General features: G+C 61.8%; 2 protein-coding genes across 12 annotated transcripts in view; both read left to right on the forward strand.

Moving 5' to 3' along the window:
- Positions 1–2,827, forward strand: part of NKTR (natural killer cell triggering receptor) — a 44,712-nt gene extending 41,885 nt beyond the window's left edge. For all 11 annotated transcript variants that reach the window (XM_053669542.1, XM_053669541.1, XM_053669544.1 and 8 more), the window contains one exon: positions 104–2,827. In XM_053669542.1, coding sequence (XP_053525517.1) covers positions 104–191 — 88 coding nt within the window. In that variant the 3' untranslated portion in view covers positions 192–2,827. The remainder of the gene's footprint in view (positions 1–103) is intronic.
- Positions 2,828–7,290: 4,463 nt separating this feature from the next.
- ZBTB47 (zinc finger and BTB domain containing 47) lies at positions 7,291–18,248 on the forward strand. Its single transcript, XM_037148320.2, has 6 exons — positions 7,291–7,781; positions 11,198–12,754; positions 14,327–14,474; positions 15,610–15,725; positions 16,269–16,413; positions 16,696–18,248. Exons 1-6 carry the CDS (start codon positions 7,779–7,781, stop codon positions 17,055–17,057), a joined length of 2,331 nt encoding a protein of 776 aa, XP_037004215.2. The 5' UTR covers positions 7,291–7,778; the 3' UTR covers positions 17,058–18,248.

An 18,248-nucleotide genomic window follows, 5' to 3' on the forward strand; every position in this document is an offset into this window, starting at 1 on the left:
CAGTAGGGCTTTCAGCCAGTCTGGTGAAAAGGGAAGCCACCAGAGGAGTTCAGAGGGTTGATGGCTAAAGTGTGTTGTATGTTTGTTTTGTTTTGTCGCACAGGAGTTGTAGATCTTATGGCTCTGACAGCGAAAGTGACCGGAGTTACTCTCATCGCCGGAGTCCCAGTGAAAGCAGCAGATATAGTTGAAAATGTCCCCTTTTTTGATACAGATTATATCTTCTTTGTAAATACCTGGTAACTTAAAAGTGTAAGAAACGTAATGGCAGTCTGTCGTTCTATTTCAATATTAGAGATGAATTTCAAAAGTAGACACTTCTTGTTACTCGTTCTTTGTGTGCAGAATTTAAAGTACAGATATGTCTCCTAAAAATATTTTTATGCCACATTTTACAGTAGCCAGCTATGGAAGTGAAATTTCATTTTCTTGAATCAAGAAACCATGAACTCTTCATATAATTTGCAATATTACTTTGGATAGACTATTTCTCTCCATTCACGTATTCCTTAGAATACAGATCCGTCCTGCCCATTTTCCAGTTTTGGTATCTGTGCTGCCGAGCACAGACCTGTGGAGAGCTGTTGAAGGCGGCCAGGTGCCCACATACCCATTTCAGAGCCCAGTACCCTGCTCTCAGAGACACACCACCCAGATGCGCACTGCTGGCAGCCGGAGTAGGGGCGGTGGCGCTGGACTCTCCACACTCCTTCCTCTGTCGTCTCTAAGGACCAGTAAAGGGGTCCTCGTACAGCCTGCTGTCTGTACGACTTCCAGCTGGCGGGCGAGGGTGAGAAGAGTAAACCAGCCTTAACTCCACGTCCCTGCACTGTCTCCAAGGGCCTCCTGTTTCACATGCTTTCTGACCAATACGGTCAGAAGTTTCGACTGTAAAAACAATTCCGTTCCAGTTCACCCTCCGGTGCTTGGTGCTTTTCGGTGCCCCTTTAAGCATTGTTCTCCTCTACTATACATTACAGTCTCGTGAGAGAGAGAAGTTGATTTTTTTATTCACCGGCACAAAACATGGTTCCTTCTGAGCTGTATTCACTTTGAATTTTTGGAGGGGTTCTCTCAAGCCACAGGTGTGGCCTGTGGGGGGTCTCCTGGACCAGCAGGATTGGCAGAGGGGACCGTGTGGCCACGCAGGCCTCCTGCACACAGCTGGCCTGTGAGCCCCTGGAAGAGTGGATGGAGGAACGGACTTCCAGAGTGGCGGCGAAACCTAGCTGCCTCCATCCTAGGCACTTCGCAGGTCTTTTGAGTCAGGAAGTAGACGACAGCGGTAGCCGAGCGGGCCTCAGCGCCAGCTGCTCTCCGAGTTTGCACCGTGACCCATGCCGGCTCGGTGGGGCCTTGCATGACGGGTAAGCCCAGGACAAAGGGAGAGAGGTGAATGGAACAGCGTAAACTGCACGTTTTCACGGTTCCGGGTGGTTCCTCCAAAAAATGTGTGGTCTGCAAAAGCCGGTGTGGTTTTTTTTTTAATCTAGTTGGTGTTCCCCCAAGTGTACTTATCACCTTAGTGCCAGTTTAGTCCAGTCACGCAGAAGAAATTCACACTGGGTGTTTCGGGCAGAATGTGGTGCCACCCTACCCAGGCCGCGCCCGGTGTGCTTGGGAAGGAGGGGGGCACCTCGGTAGAGGGATGGATGGTCTTGGATGTGTTCAAACCGTTACCCAGAAACGGTTCTTAAACAGGGTCAAGGGGTCAGTTGTTTGCCAGGTTGACAGAGGGGACTGCATCAGAAAACAAGACCATAGTCAAACAGCCGTACTCACTGGTGAATACGAAACATTGTGATTCGTATGAACGGTTTTCAGAAGTTGCCTGCAGTGGAGAATATTGCTTTAATAATACTCTGGGAAAAATCGGTATTCAGAACCCAAACAAAAACTGCCAAATCTCATTATGTTAAGAAAAGTTACTGTTGGGCAGTGGATAGGTGTTCTGTTGCTTTGTGAGTAACTACTACAAACTTAGCGGCTTAAAACAGTACCCATTTCTTAGCTCACAGTTCTGTATCTCGTGAGTCTGGCTCGGTATGGCTGGACTCTGCTGGGGCCCCACAGGGCAGAGACCGAGGGTCCGCAGGGTAGCGTTTCCCTCACCGGGGGCTCTGGGGAAGGAGCTGCTTCCAGGTTCATTCAGGCGGCTGGCACTATTCTGCCCCTGGTGGGGGCCTTTCTCTCGGCTCCTGGAGGTGGCTCCGGCTCCTCTTCGTGCGCTCCTCTCGTCTGCAGACCAGCGATGGCCCAGCGAGTCCTCGTGCCTCCGATCTCCTTCCTCCTGTTTGAAGGTTCATGCGATTCCATCGAGCCCACTGAGGCAGTCCCCCTAGTTCACGGTCATAGAGCGTATCACACAGGAGTGATCCCCTAGGCACAGGTTCCTGGGTTGGGGCATGGAATCAGAAGTCTGCCTTCCGCGGGCAGTCCCTTTGCCCACTGGGGCCGGGCAGGTGGGCCCCAGAAGCCTCGGTGGCTGTCTCTGTGGACGAGAGCGGCGCTCAGCCGCAGCGCTCAGCGTGTTTACCGAATGGACGACAGAGACGGCTTTTCTTCCTAACAAGATTATTCTGTATTTAAGGTAATTTTTAATGAAATTGAATTATGTTGCGTACTGTGCTTCTTAATAGAAAATGCATTATTGGGCTGTTTTTGTAACGTCCTGTTTACTGCAAATGCAACATGATATAGCTGGTGTTTAAAAACTAGAAGAACTTTTGTACATATCAGCAATGTCTAATTTGTATACACTTCATTTAAATTCCCCTAAAACTTGAAAGGGGTGCCTTGTAGAAATTAAAACATATACTTAGTCTAAGCCTGTGCCTGTGCGTGTGCCTGCTTCATCCTTCTTTCCCCACGCAGACCGGACTAGTCCTCCTGGGGGGGGGGGGGAGAGGGGGCGGCAGGACTGGGCCCCTCTGCCAGCCACCTCTGAGGCTCCTTTTCGTCCATAGCCAAGAACTTCAGGCCTCCGCCGCTCCTCTCCTGAGAAGGTCCAGTGGTGCTTGGCGCCCCCGCTGGGGACTCCAGAGTGGCTCTGGGCTTTGCTGTGGCCACCGGCTGCAACCACACGCAGATGTGTGTGCCATTCCACCCGCAAGTGGCTGCCTGGGGACGGCGGTACCCTGCTAACCCACCTGCGCAGCCGTGCACCTGCGTCCCCACGGCTCTCGAGCCAGGCACACGGCACGCACTCCTGGAGGAAACATGGGGATATTTTAAGCAGCCACGGGAGAATCTTTGGAGCAAGTACAATTAGCTTTTTTCTCCTCCAGACTCCAAGGAATTTGTATTTGCTTGGTGAATACAACACAACCTCTTGCAGTAAGGCTTGCAGAGATTCTGTTTTCAAAATTCTGTCCACAGTAGACCGCCCCTCAAGTCGGGAGGCCCCTGACAACAGTCCAATCTGGATATGTTGCTTTAAACTTTTAAACTTGCAAGAAAATTTGCAAGTCTGCCGTGGAAAATCCCCAAGTGAGGTTTCTTCAGGGTCTCGTTTTCTAGGGAGCACTGGGATCTCGACTCTCATTCCGGTGGTGGGTGTCTTCATCTGCAGGGCGGGATGGGGGGAAAGGCGTGGGGAGCTTTGGTCTTGACTGTTCTGAATCAGCTGGCCCTCGAACAGGAGCTAAGACAATCCAAAGAAAACTCCCCTTGTGGGCCACCGTGCCACGAAAAAGGAAAAGAGCCCACTCGGTGCAGTGGGAAGCCTGCAGATAAGCCCCTGACCAGGCGAGGGGCCTGGGCGAGGGCACCCACTTGGGCTGCTGCCCACAGTGACAGCCAGAGCCCGAAGTCCCCTGAGGAACTGGGGCTGGGAGGGGCTGGGAGGGGTGCTACGGGGCTCCCGCTCAGCGGGGAGCCTTCCTCTGATGCTGTGAAGGCAGCAGCTTCTCAGGGGACAGTAGCTGTTGGCCTCGGACAGATTGGGCAGCTCAGGTCAGTGCCAGGTGAGGGCGAGGCAAGAAGCCGACACCAAGGGCCGGGAGGCCTGAAAGGTCTGGGGTTTTTTAGGGTTCCAGTAGAAAAAGGCAGTGCTTTCTTGCTCCTGCCTCTCCCTCCCTGTTGGTGGGTGGCTGGGGCAACCCCAGCTGACCCAGGGCCCTGCAGGGTAGGGGAGCTAGGTCTCTGGGTGGGGGGCTGGAGGGGTGTTGCTTAGGTTCTGCCGCCTCAGAGCTCGGCACTAACAGGCTACAGCTGTTGGCGGGTGGGGACCTAATTCAAACCAGCAGGTTGCCTGTTCCCCCTGCAGCACGGGCGTCATGGCCTTGGCATCCGAGGCCTTCCTCGCTGTGCTTGGAGTTCTCTCCACCCTGGGACAAGGGACCCCAGACCTCTCATTAGTGACTGAGCCTGGCCCTCTGCGTGGAACCGTGGGCCTCCTCTCCTGGAGGCAGGCCTGGGACTAGCCTCCCGAACCGCTTGGCTCTGGGCCTGGCTCTAAGCATTTAATCCCGTTCTAGGAGGGAGGAGGCCTCCATCCCAGTTCTTCAGAGAAGGAGCTGAATTCTAAAAATCCAAGCAATTTCTCTGAAAGTTCCCCAACTTTAGGAAACAGCAGGGCAGAACTTGAACCCAGGCAGTCTGGCTCTGGCCCCAAACCCTTAGGGACGGTGCCACAGAATAGTTGCTCATAGAGATACTTTGTATCTTCGAAATGAAATGAAGCCAGAGGCATGGAGGTCGGTGTGCTCCTTTCTCAGAGGGTCTGGTGGTAGATTTTAGTTGTGGAAGGCCCTGGATGGCCGGGGCTGAAGTGCCAGCCCCAGTGACCGCTCTGCTCTCCCGACTTCCCCCACCTCAGCCACAGCAGGTGCACAGCTCCGAGGTGCCCAGGGGGCGCCGAGCCTGCATGGCCACGCAGCCACACATGGGGGGGGGCACCCTCCCCCATCTTTCCAGGTTCAGTAAGGGTGAGTCCGGTTTCCCCAACCAAGCCCAGGGCTGCTGGTTTGGTCCCTGACACAGGAGAGCCACTCGGGGCTGGATGCTTGCGGAAGTGGGGAGGAAACCGCGGGCTGGCCTCTGGAGGCAGGGGCTTGGCTGCTGATCTTGCCGACCCAGCCCCAGGTGTCTGAAGGCTCCTTAAGCTCACCCTTGTCTCCACAAACTCCTGGCTTCCTGCGGGGCATGCCATTCTGGCCCAGGATCCTCCTCCCCAGGAACCCAGTCTCACCCTGCCCCCTCCAGAAAGCCCACCTTGGCCTTGACCAGGCCTGCAGTGAAGCTCCTTGGCAGGGCCCCTGCCAAGGCCCAGAGAGCACTCCATGCAGCCGGCACTCCTGCCCAACTAGAATTTGGACCCCGTGACTTCACAGCGCCTCTAGTTCCTGCAGATGCTAAACTGCCTCCTGCATCCTGCCTCCTGGTGCTCTGCCTGCCTAGAGCATCCTTTCCCTCCCTCTGTTCTAGCTGATGTTCACTCAGCTTGCAGGCCTCAGCTCTGAGTGGCTCCTCCAACAGCCTCTTCCTGCCAGCTCTAGTGTGCCCCAAGAGCCAGCAGCTTCACAGAGAGCCCAGCTCTGCCCAGGGACTCCTGCCGATGGGTGGTAGGCCAGAGAAGCAAGAACAGCTGGGGTCTTTGTGGAGATCTTACCATTCCCTCCTCACCCAGCCTCCAGCCCCTCCTTTGGTTTGACTGCTGCAACCAAGGCCAATCCCAAAGCCCTACCTTGGTCACGCTGGCCCACCAAGCCATGACTGGGAAGTGGGCCCAGGATTGGCCCTGCCGTCCTCTCTGCCCGGCTCCCCCCAGCTGTGGGGGAGGCCCCCCTCTCCCAGCCTTGCCTTTCCTTGGCTCCTGATGCTGGTGCTGGGCTGTGCGATTTGTCCTGCTTTGGGTCTCACTGTCCTCATCCAGCCAAAGGCCACACAACCCCTCCCTTGCCACCTCTCAGGCTGGGGCAGGGACCCACTGAGTCAGATGAGGAGGTGGGTCGCTGGGAGGAAGAGGCAGAAGGCAGCCCTGAGGTGACAGGCTAGAGTGGCACGGAAGCCGCTGTGGCCTGACTGTAGCCGGAGGCCTGTGGGAGCTGGTCTGCCCCTACCATGGCCACAGAAGAGCAAAATGTCTGCAGCAGCTGCCTCTGGGGACATGCCCCCATCCATGCCCCTTCCTCTCTCGCCATCTCTTTTTCCACCAGGGTCTCTCCTGACCCTCCTTCCGGCTGGTGCATTTCTTCCCTTCCCCCAGGCACCTGTCTTTGTCCCTGAGGTGTTCTTCTGCCCTGCTCGGAGACGGTGGAGTCGTAACGGCCTCCCCATTCTGGCTTTAGGGGAGGCCCATTCAATCTTGCAGGACAGACCACCAGGTGGTAGGTTGGTGCCTTCCCGGGCTCATGGCCCCTGCCTCATTTTCCCCTGGCACTTGGAAGCAAGTCACTCTGAACAGGCCCCAGAGTCCCTGCCCACTCGAGAGTCAGGTGGCACACTCAGGGGCTACTCCTGTGGCCCATGTGTGAGCACCAGGGCGTGGACGGAGGGGGGAGGGGCCGAGTGGCACTGCCAGGATGGGCACTGGGATGGTGACAGGATGTGGGGCCACAGTCAACTTGGGGGGGTGGAGGGTGCATCTGAATAATGACATGGCCACATGAGAGGCCCACAGAGGCCCCTCTGCAAGTGGCCCAGCCACCACCTGGGCCCTGCCAGGCCCAGTGCCTGGCAGACCGGTGGTCCCCACCCTGCTGCCGGCTCAGCCTGGCAGCCTTCCTCTGTAGCCTCCCGCCAGCACAGCCAGCCCCCTGCCCCCACTGGCGTCCGTGCCAGAGCAGCATTCCGCAGGCCTGGCTTCATCTCCCCAGCAGGGACTGAGGGAGGAAGCTGAGCAGCCGTCAGGTCCCAGGGCTGCAGGCGCAGTGGGGCCTGGGCCTCTGGCCCCCACTCCTCGAGTCTCTCCTCCTGAGCCTGTGGTACTGTTCTTGTTATCCCCTGCCCTGGGTGGACGGACCTGGGCAGCCAGAGGAGGCCATCAGGTAGGTACGGGCCCACCAGAACCACGTCCTAGAAGCAGAGAGCAAAACGAGCCCTCGGCTGCCCTGGGGTCGTGGTGAGGGGCCCGGCTGGTTGGAGATTCCAGACTCACCCTCAGAGCAGCCCAGGGCAGAGGGTGGGGGTGGTGAGCGCGGCTAGGGTGCTGGATCTGGTCCTCAGCGTGGGATCGCTCGGGGGAGCAGGTGGAAGCCTTTTCTGCAGCTGGTTGGGGGGCGGGCGCGCCCAGCCTCTAGATCTCAGGGCCGCCTCCTACTCCGACCCCGCCTCTGTGGCGCAGCTGGAGGGCACCGAAGTTGCGCTCTGGGACTAACAACCCGGCGGCGGAAAGGGGGCTCAGCGCGGGAGAGTGAGGCCGGGGTCCATCCGCTAGGATGGGCGGCACGGGGCCTGGCTGCAGGGACCAGCGGCCCGAGGCAGAGCGGGCAGCTCCGGGACGGAGTACACCACGCGTGTCCATGCCCCGCGCCGGCACGCAGGGCTGCCTGGCCCTTTAAGCGTCCAGACGGCGGCCCCAGCTGACGCGCGGGCTCCAATCGGCGCCCCGCGCCCCCCGCCCGCCGCGCCCGAGGCTCTGGGGCCGCAGCTGCTCGGCTGCTGGACTCGCTGCGGCCCTGCGCCTCCGCCCGCCCGGCCGCGCCCCCGGGGGCCATGGTCGCGGGGCCCTGCGCGGGGGCGGCCCCCAGCGCGGCGCTTCATGGAGCGGCCCCGGCCTGGCCGCCGGGGGCAGCGCGATCCCGCGGGGCCCTGTGAGCCCCCAGCGCCACGGCACCATGGTATGCAAGGCCCTGCCTGTCCCCCCGCTTATCCGCCCACCTGCCCGCTCTGCCCTCCCGAGCGCGCGGCCCGCTGACTCGGGGTGGAAGGGTTAGAGGGATCTCCCCCCTCGCCGAGTCTCCCGACCCCCTTCTGGGGCCCCGTGGGCCCCGCTTGCTGCGCTCTGGTGCGGCCCTCGGTGGGGAGGGGGTTAAATTCCTGGGGTGGGGGCCTTGGGCTCGGGAGGCTGAGGTCTCGCTGGGTACTGGTGGAGGGGGGCGCTCCCCTGAGCTTTGACGGCGCCGCCCTCGGACTGGGTGACGGGGAAGGGGGAGGTCGGATTCCCGCCTGGGCCTTGGGCCACGTGGGCGCTGGAGCCGCCCTGCCTGGGGATTGGGGCTCCTGGGCCAAGCGGGTGTTTGGGGGGGGGCATCACAGTTCCAGTCCAAACTCCTGTGTGACCTTGGGCCGGTCCCCCGCCCTCTCTGGGCCTGTTTCCCAGGAAGGAGAGGGGAATAAGCACAGAGGAGACTGGACTACACACCCCAGTCCCCAAAAGGAGGAGCCTGGAAGTCATGAGTCTGTGCCCCTTGCTCAGACCCAGCCCACCCACCGCAGCCTGGTGGTGGACTGATTGTCGTGGGAGTTGGGGGTGCAGATGGAGTGTAGGTTTCATCCTGGGGCCTCCAGGGAGGCGCTGGGCAGGTTAGGGAGGCAGTGACTTCTTGGCCATGAGGTGGGGCACCCCCCAGGTGTAGAAGCTCTGACCTGGATGAGCGCCGGGGCAGGTGTCCCTGGCACCTGGCTTTCCCCCAGCCTGGCTTGGGGGCCGGGCTGTGAGGGCATGAAACCCTCTGGCAGCCGGAGTGCCTGACCACTCCTCTGGCCCTGCATCTTAGCCTGGCTGGGCTGGCCTTCAGGGCGGGGTGTGTGGCTACAGCTGGCACAGCCACCTGGGGAGGGGCATCTGCAGCCTCAGGGAACTGGCACATCTGGCTGGGGAGGCGGGCACAGCTGGTGGGCCCTGCACGGAAGGCGCCAAGCTAGGGGGCAGCTGTGCCTTGCTGAAGGGCTGCCAGCTCCGGACTCAGGCGGCATCTGTGTGTCTTCTCAAAGAAGTGCAGTCACAGTGCCTGGTCCCGGGGTTCTTGGCCCCTCAGGAGATGAGGATGGTGCTGGCCTAGCGGGGGGGAGGGGGGGGCTGCCATGTGCATGGAGTCACTGGGGCAGCACTACCCCACAGGCTAACTGCTCGTCCTCGGCTAGAGCCAGAGGGCCTTGGCAAGGCCTCACCTGGGCCCTGAGTCCAGACCCGCACATGGAAAGCTTGGGCACCGGAGGGCATTCTGTGAAGGGGAGCAGGCTGGACCAGGGCCCAGGGGTCTGGGGTGGGCTCCCCCCAACAGGCCTGGCTTTGATGAGTCCTTATCCAAGTTGCTTCTTCCGCCACTATCTGGCCACTGTCATCCCTAAGGAGCCCTGGTTACTGTCCAGGTTGCACCCTGAGCCCTCACTGCTGAGACTACAGGTAGCAGCAGCTCTGGGAGGAGGTCGAGAAGGGAGAGTCTGAGGAGGGCCCTGAGTTGCCTCTTCCTGCTTTTTAAGTTATTAAAGGTCAAGAAATCTGTCTTCAAAGAGTAGTGTCCAGCGTAGCAGGGAAGGGTGGCCTTAGAAAATCCAGAAGGCAGGCACTCTGCCACTGCTTGCTTCGGCACTCTCCCATGCCGAGCCTCAGTTTCCCCATCTGTACAATAGCACTTGGTCCCAGATGATGAATCAGACCGAGTCAGGGAAGGGAAAAGGGAGGGACTTGGCACTAGATCCCGGCTGTGTCGGCCAGGCTTGAACTGGGCAGCAGCCCGACACGGAGGGGCAGATGGGTGGCGTCTTGGCTGGGGGGGGGGGGGGGGGCAGGAGGTGTGGTGGGAGAACTAGGGGAAGATAATGCCCATGGCCAAGGGCCTGGCTAGAGTGGGGTCTGAGTGAAAGTGGGGTGGGGCTGTCCTGGGCCCCTGTTGTCCCTGGGAGCTCCCTGAGGCCCGGGACGGATTCTCACTCAAGGGACCGAAGTTGAGAATAGACACCCACACACACCTCCCTGCCCAGTCTTGGCCCATCTACTGCTGCCCCAGCCAGGGAAGGACTAGCATGGGGAGCAAGGGTGGGGCGAGGATAGAGGGGCCCCGGGTTTCATCCCAGGGCCTCCAGGGAGTCGTCTGGTGGGGGGGTGGAGGTGATGGCTTTGGAGCAAGTTCCTCAGATACAGGATGCTCTGACCCCGCTGGACAGGGTCTGAGGAGGGCCGTAACCGGGAACCTGTGGGGCTGGGGCCCACCAGGCAGGTAGTTAGCACGTTCGTGAGCAGATGCTGTGTGCTAGACCTATACAAGGGACTGGGCAGCCGGCCTGTCTGTGCTGCCTACTTCTTGGGGAGGCCCCTGTGGTGCAGCCAGGAAAGGTTAAGCCAGTCCCTACTGCCACAGTTCACAGGGGCCAGACAACCTGAGCCATTGGACTTCCAGGGCCCCCCGGTGGCTGCAGAGGCCCTGGATGGGGTGGCCTTCCAAGATGGGGCCATCTCAGAGCCTCCGGAGGGGGGCAGGCCTTGGGACCGACACAGGCTGGGTGTCCTCCCGCCCCGCAGAACCCCTGTGTGAGGGGGCATTGCTGGGGGCCAGGTGTGCCCAAGCTCCGGCAGGTGGTGAGGGGCTGGCTGGGTCTCAGCAGCCTCCTCTAGCGGGGCAGCAGCACCGGGCCAGCAGAAGCCACAGGCCCTGGGCGGAGAGTGCTTCACAGAGTTTTTTACCTCTGCCACACTCAGGCCAGGCGAGGCTGGCCATTGGTGTGGCCAGGGTTTCCCTCAGGTGCCACTCCCAGGGGCGCAGTAGCCAGAGGTCGGCAGTGAGAGAGGGAGCCTGGCTTCTATTCTTGAGGGGTCTAGGGTTGCGCGGGTGTGGTTTTATTTGTGTGAGTGTGGGAGAGAGAATTCACGGGGCTCAGAAAATGCCTGTGCCCCTGCCGGGATAACCAGCCAGTCCGTTTGCCCACAATGGTCCTGCTTTTAGCACTGAAAGCCCTGCATCCTGGGAACCCCCTAGGTTGCTGGCACACCTGGACCGTGGGTCGCCCCAGTCCCTTTTCCCCTCTTCCTCTTCCCTTCCCCAGAGGACTTCCTGTTTTGCAGCGGAAGAGCTGGAGGCCCAGAAAAGTTAACTGGTCTGCAGCCTCAGAAAATCACAATTGGAGTTTGAGCTCTGACGGGCGCCTGATCTGAGCTCGCATTCTGGTTCCTCCTCCTCCTCCTCCTCCTTCTCCTCTTCACTGGAGTGTTGGCTCCTTTCTGTAACATGGAACCAGGAATGATGGGTGGGCTGCCTCTGGGATGGTGGGCCGGGCTCGGCTGGCCGTGACCTGACCTGTGCCCTCTGCCCTGCAGTTGCTGGTTGAGAAGACAACCGACTCACCGGCGGCCGAGTTCTCGCTGGTGGAGGACGTGGCGCTGCACTTCGCCTGCTTGATGGGCCGTCTGAACGAGCAGCGCCTCTTCCAGCCTGACCTCTGCGACGTGGACCTGGTGCTGGTGCCCCAGCGCAGCGTCTTCCCGGCCCACAAGGGCGTGCTGGCCGCCTACAGCCAGTTCTTCCACTCGCTCTTCACCCAGAACAAGCAGCTGCAGCGGGTGGAACTGTCCCTGGAGGCGCTGGCCCCAGGTGGCCTGCAGCAGATCCTCAACTTCATCTACACGTCCAAGCTGCTGGTCAACGCAGCCAACGTGCACGAGGTGCTCAGCGCCGCCTCCTTGCTGCAGATGGCTGACATCGCTGCGTCCTGCCAGGAGCTACTGGATGCCCGCTCCCTGGGCCCCCCAGGCCCCAGTGCTGTGGCTCTAGCCCAGCCAGCTGCCAGCTGCACCCCGGCTGCGCCACCCTACTACTGTGACATCAAGCAGGAGGCCGACACCCCAGGCCTGCCCAAGATCTATGCCCGCGAGGGGCCTGACCCCTACTCTGTGCGTGTCGAGGACGGGGCGGGGACTGCAGGGGGCCAGGTGCCTGCCACCCTTGGGCCAGCCCAGCCCTTCTTCAAGGAGGAGAAGGAGGGTAGTGTGGAGGAGGCTGGCGGGCCCCCGGCCAGCTTGTGCAAGCTGGAGGGTGGGGAGGAGTTAGAGGAAGAGCTTGGGGGCTCTGGCACCTACAGCCGCCAGGAGCAGTCTCAGATCATCGTGGAGGTGAACCTCAACAACCAGACTCTGCACGTGTCCACGACACCTGAGGGGAAGCCGGGGGCCGCTGGGGGCCCGGCCACCATGGTGCTGGGCCGGGAGGACGGGCTGCAAAGACACTCGGAGGATGAGGAGGACGATGAGGAAGAGGAGGAGGAGGAGGAGGAGGAAGAAGAGGAGGGCGGTGGCAGTGGAGGGGAGGAGGAGGAGGAAGAGGAAGGTGGCAGTCAGGGAGAGGAGGATGAGGAGGAGGAAGGGCACAGTGAACAGGAGGAGGACGAGGAGGAGGAGGAGGAAGGACACAGTGACCAGGATCAAGAGAGCTCAGAGGAGGAGGAGGAGGAAGAGGAGGAGGGGGAGGCAGGGGCCAGGCAGGGGCCAGCAGGGCGCAGGGGCAGCCGGGCAGAGCCCCCTCCCCTCAGTCACATGGCCACTCGGTCCCGGGAGAACGCCCGGCGGCAGGCGCCCGCCGAGCCCGAGGAGGCCAGCCAGCGTGGTGGGAAGAGGTCAAAGCAGCCCCCTGGAGCGGCCCCGGCGCCGGCTCGAGGCCCGCAGGCCCCTGACGGGTTGGGGGCCAAGGTGAAGCTGGAGGAGAAGCAGCACCACCCGTGCCAGAAGTGCCCGCGAGTTTTCAACAACCGCTGGTACCTGGAGAAGCACATGAACGTGACCCACAGCCGCATGCAGATCTGTGACCAGTGCGGCAAGCGCTTCCTGCTGGAGAGTGAGCTGCTGCTGCACCGGCAGACAGACTGTGAGCGCAACATCCAGGTGGGCATCTGGGTGGCTCCGTGGGCTGGACGGGGCTGGACGGGGCAGAAGGCCAGCTGAGGCTACGCGGCCACTCGGGCCAGGCCAGGCCAACCTGGGCGCCCGGGATCCTGCCGCTGCACGCGCAGTCTGGGCAGATCAGACTTAGCCTCCTCCGGACAGCAGGGCCAGCCCAGGCCCAAGCCGGTGAGAATGTCAAGGAGAGCTTTCTGGAGGAAATGGATAGCGCCGGGCTTTGACACATGGAAAGAAGTGCAGACAGGATCGGAACAAACAGTGCCCTTGGCCAGAAGGGTAAGGGAGCATGGACTCGGGAGGATGAGAGAGTGGCCAGAGCACAGAGGACTGGGGGACAGCCAGCCGAGAGGGGGATGAGCCAGCAGGGCCACTCGGTGGTGTGTTCCGTGCACAGCAGCACAGATGAAGGGAGGCAGGGCCTGCCCAGAGGGGGGCGCCATTTCCCACTTGCCACCAAGGCTGAGTAAGGGGCAGCTGGCAGGAAGGAGCCCTTGCATTCATCTCTTGGAGATGCCAGCTGGCCTGGGCCTGGGGAAAGAGGGACTGGATGAGACATTTGGGAAAAGCAGGGGCTGCTGGGGCCAAGCTGGGAAGCTGGGCCGGCAGCTAGGCCTTGGGCCAGACTGGCCTCTCAAAGTGTGGGCGGCACAGGTTACCACCTTTGTGGCTGGGAGGTGGTAAGGTGTGGTGAGGTGAGGGCAGGTAGGTGGGTGCTAATTACCTGAACTGATTGCTAATTGCAGTGCGGCTGGAGAGAGTGTTACCTGGGGGTTGCCTGGTCTCTGCCCCACCCTTGCGTACCTGTTCCCGCCTGCCTGCCTGCCTGCCTGCCAGGCCGCTGTTTGGCGCTCCACCTGCCGCACACCTGAGCCTCCCTTCTGAAGGGGGAAGACCCTTGTTCCCTTTCTGACCTGGGCAGCCCGACCAACCTGACCCAGTTTCTGCTTGAGCCCTGGTCTGGCCTCCAGGTCTCTGAGGGTGTCCAGCAGGGATGGGCCTGGGGACCCAGGGGGAGAGGAGGGGGCAGGTGCAGCCTTAAGGTTCCCACCACCCTGCACTGCCCAATGGGACCTGGTCCTACAGCACCCCCACCCCCACACTTCCCGCAGCCAGCCCTCTGAGACCTGTCCCCTTGGCCATCTCCATGGTGTCAGGGCATGGGTCCCAGCAGGGAGGTGGCAGAGCTCATGTCTGGGCCTGAGAGGGGCTTCTCCATACCCATGGGGGCCCTTCCGCCAGTCGTGGGTCTCCCCTCCATAGAGAGATGCCTTGTTGAAGTGAGCCCAGAGGAGGGGCCTCCTGGGAGAGGTGACCCGGGGCCCTAGTTAAGTTCAAGGAATGAAGGAGGGCCCGGGCTGCGGCCCTGGCAGGCGGGTGTTGAGGGAGGTGCCACACCCAGCCCCCAGAACATCAGATCTGGCTGCTCCTTGGACTCAAGGGCTCACTGCCCAGCACCATGCAGGGGAGGAGTGAGGCCCGAGAGGGGCAGCGGCCTGCCCTCCGTCACAGGGTCCCGACTTGGGACCCGACGCCTGAAGTCATCTCCCCCCACAGTGTGTGACCTGCGGCAAAGCTTTTAAGAAGCTGTGGTCCCTCCACGAGCACAACAAGATCGTGCACGGCTACGCGGAGAAGAAGTTCTCGTGCGAGATCTGCGAGAAGAAGTTCTACACCATGGCCCACGTGCGCAAGCACATGGTGGGTAAGTCCAGGCCTGTCGGGCGTGGAGCCTGAGGACAGAGCTGGCCGGCCGGTGGGTGTGTGGGGCCAAACTTCACATCCGAGGGCATCGTGAAGGGGCGAGAAGGCCCCTCTCGGCAGGGGGGCCTGGGGTCGCTGGTGGCAGTGACAGGTGGACAGGCTCTGAGGCCGGGATGGCCGTGTCCAGTCAGGCGGGTTGCGCACTGCACATGGACTCCTGGACACCCTGGCAGACAGGGTCCGAACCCAGCTGGCACTGGCCCAGGCTGTTTGAGGACAGCTGTGCCTCTGGTTCCCTCTCACATCGGGGCCGTCACAGGACTTCCAGCTCTTATGAAGGCAGCCCTCCCCGCAGGGTTACACCTGGACCCAGTAAGAATGCGCCCTGAGGGTGTGTTGGGCCACCTCTCTGCCTTGGGCCTGGCTGGGAGTCTGTCCCTGCAGCCCTCCCCGCCTTGCCTGCTCTTGGACTTGGGCTCAAGGGAAAGGTGGCCACAGTGGGCCTTACCCCTTTTCTCCACCAGACAGTGCTGGGGGCCTCCAGCATGAGCTGCCTGCAAGCTGGGACCCCCCGGGTCTAGGTCTCAGCCAGGAGATGCTGGGTAACTCAGAACCAGTGGTCTTTTCTGGGCTCAGGTTCACCAGCTGTGAGCTCTGAGGGGGCCCTACCTGCCTCCAATCACGCCTCCCAGACCTTCTCCCTTGTCTATCTGTAGGTTCTGGTGGGGGGTGGGGGTGCAGCCAACCTTTGGAGGGGTCACACCCTGTAACGCAAGCTGCCGCTGCGACACAATACCACTCCCAGCTCCTTTTATAGAAGACCCTGAGGCCCATGGAGGCCGAGCGGGGAGCCAGTGGCTGGGCCGGGGTCGGAGCGGGGTCAGTCCCACGGGATTCTTCCATCTCTCCCAGAAACTTCAGTGGGTGAGGCAGCCTGGGCTGTTTCTCTTGGCCAGAAGCTCAAGAACCAGAAGGGCCTGCATGCTTGTCTGACCAGACTTCAGAGCAGGCAGACACCTAGCCTACAGGGACGCGGGGGGCCTGGGAGGCAGCCTCAGGTCCTGAGACAGTGATGGTGGGACCCAGGGCAGGTAGGGTCCCCCAGAGCTGTGACGGCCATGGTGCATGCCCCGTAGCTCACACCAAGGACATGCCCTTCACCTGCGAGACCTGCGGCAAGTCCTTCAAACGCAGCATGTCTCTCAAGGTGCACTCGCTGCAGCACTCCGGGGAGAAGCCCTTCCGGTGCGAGGTGAGTTCCATTCTTCCCCTGCCGCAGGTGCCACCCAGGCCGAGACTGAGGTCAGGGACAGCAGCTACGTAGAAGCCAGGGGTCAGGGCAGTGGGGTGCAGGGTTCTGAGAGGGGCCCCCCGTGTGATGTCTGTGGCTGTCACGTCCCACTGCATCCTGACCTGGTCACCCGTCTGCCTGCTTCTCCACCCCTACCCCAACCACACACATTCGGGGTGGGAAGTCTGCCTGGGCTGGAACGACAGGGCGGACTTGGGGGAGAGGGGGCGAGAGGAGCACCTCAGGTAGACAGACGGAGCCGCAGGTGTGGGGCCGAGGGCAACGAAGAAGGCTGGGGGCGCTTCGGCTTTAAGCATGAGGTCGGCCTCCACTGTGTGGCCTTTTCCTGCTTCCCGTCCCCATTCCCACGGGGACACTGCACCCCATGGCCTCGTCACCTCTGCCCTGCACTGCTCTGCCCCAGGAGCCAGGGCGAGTGAGTGCCTCTCTCCCTGCAAGCTGCCCCCTCTCTGCCCCTGGCCTCACGCCCAACCCCGCCCTCAGAACTGCAACGAGCGCTTCCAGTACAAGTACCAGCTGCGCTCGCACATGAGCATCCACATCGGGCACAAGCAGTTCATGTGCCAGTGGTGCGGCAAGGACTTCAACATGAAGCAGTACTTCGACGAGCACATGAAGACCCACACAGGTACCCAGGCCCCGGGACTGCCGGGCCCCACCCGTCTCTGCCCCACTCAGGATGCCCAGGATGGCCCCGCCCTGACCCGCCTGGGACCTGAGTTCGCCCTTCTGAGGCTGGGGCCCACACTCCCCATCTCCCAGGGTCGGTGAGGCTGGTACAAAGCGGCCCAGGCGGGGGAGGATCCTGGCGTGCCAGGGCTGAGCCCCACTGTGGTTCTGTGGGTGCAGGGAGGCCGGCCCTGGGCTGGGGTGTAGCAGCCCCCCAGTGACAATCACTGCCCACCTCCAGGGGAGAAGCCGTACATCTGCGAGATCTGCGGCAAGAGCTTCACCAGCCGGCCCAACATGAAGCGGCACCGGCGCACCCACACGGGCGAGAAGCCTTACCCCTGCGACGTCTGTGGCCAGCGCTTCCGCTTCTCCAACATGCTCAAGGCCCACAAAGAGAAATGCTTCCGCGTCAGCCACCCACTGGCCAGTGACGGCCCCCCCTCTGCACCAGGCCTGCCTCCCAACCAGCCTCAGGCTCCCGCCCTGCCCCTTCTCCCCGGGCTGCCCCAGACCCTGCCACCGCCGCCCCACCTGCCCACCCCTCCGCCACTCTTCCCCACCACTGCCAACAGCGGAGGGCGGATGAGTGCCGACAACTAACCCTGCTCTACACGTGCAGGACCTGGAGAGCCCAGGGGCGGCTGGGAGCACCCCCACACCCTCCCTGCCTTGTGGGAGTGCCCACCTGCCTGGCACCGCTGCGCCCCCATCCCCAGAGGTGGCTGGACACGCTCTGCTTGAGGCCCCTGCCCCTAGCAGGGGTGCAGGCTGGAGGCACCCCAGATCTGTTGGAGGACACCTCACTCCCAAGTGCTCCCTTTCAGCGACTCCTTGAAGCCTTTCCTGTTTTTTTGTTTTTTGTTTTTTGAAAGCGAAGGAAAAAGAAAAGAGAGGAAACTATTTGCAGTGCCCCCCTCCAGGTGAGGGGGCGCTAGAGGCAGCAGATACAGTGGAAGGGGGGGCCTGGAGAGCAGGTGTGACCTGTCAGTCTGCTGAGGCCTGAGCCAGGCGGTCGTCCAGGTGGAGCCCTGGCCAGCCTCAGCGGCTCGCCCCTGCCTCCCCTGTGCCCCCTGACTTTCCCCCTTGTCCTGGGGGGGTTCAGGGAGGCGGGGGATCCCAGCCCCCTTGGAGCAGTTGAGGGCTCAGTCTGAATCTGTGCACATGGAACAGGGGCTTGAGACTGAGTGCCCGTGAGCATGGTGGGTGGGGAGCGGTGAGGCGTGAAGACTTTAGACCCAGCTCTGCGCTGTGCAGAGCGGGGCAGGCAGGGGCTGGACCCCAGGCACTGGCTTTCCCCACCCATCACCCGACCTACACCAGGCCACGCATCGAGCCCTGGGCGGCAGATGGGTCGGCTCCCACAGCACCAGCTTCCAGAGGCTGCCGTCAAGGAGCCCCTGCAAATGAGTGGACCCCAGGGGAAGGGCCCGGGGGGGAGGCTCGGGCACCTGTTTTGAGGTGTCAAGGTGCTATCAGTGGGGCAGCAGGCAGGGGCTTCTGTTCTTGAGCACCCGCCCTCACCGGCTGCCCTGGCCGTGCCTCCCACACTGGAGGAGACGCGTGTGTCTGTGTTCGTCCCTGCTCCCCGAGGGCAATGCCAGGCCTCATGCCCTCCTCGGCCCCACCACAACCTGCCCTGGCTGGTGTCCGGCATCATCATCTCCCCGGGCCCCTGCGCTGGTGTCAGGGTGCCTGTGGCATCGTTAGTGAAAGGACCTGCACGTTCAGGCCCCGAGGGCAGGGTGGAGTCCAGGGGGTGGGGGAGCCCCTTCCTGTGCACAGTGCTCACCC

The sequence above is a fragment of the Artibeus jamaicensis genome, unplaced genomic scaffold, assembly GCF_021234435.1.
Source record: "Artibeus jamaicensis isolate MK-2021 breed Jamaican fruit bat unplaced genomic scaffold, CSHL_Jam_final contig_519, whole genome shotgun sequence".
Lineage (NCBI taxonomy): Eukaryota > Metazoa > Chordata > Mammalia > Chiroptera > Phyllostomidae > Artibeus > Artibeus jamaicensis.

Excerpts from the sequence above, each read along its gene's own strand:
- ZBTB47 (XM_037148320.2), top strand. Across the intron at positions 12,755-14,326 it reads ACTGTGAGCGCAACATCCAG|TGTGTGACCTGCGGCAAAGC; the intron begins GTGGGCATCTGG and ends CTCCCCCCACAG. Across the intron at positions 14,475-15,609 it reads CGTGCGCAAGCACATGGTGG|CTCACACCAAGGACATGCCC; the intron begins GTAAGTCCAGGC and ends CATGCCCCGTAG.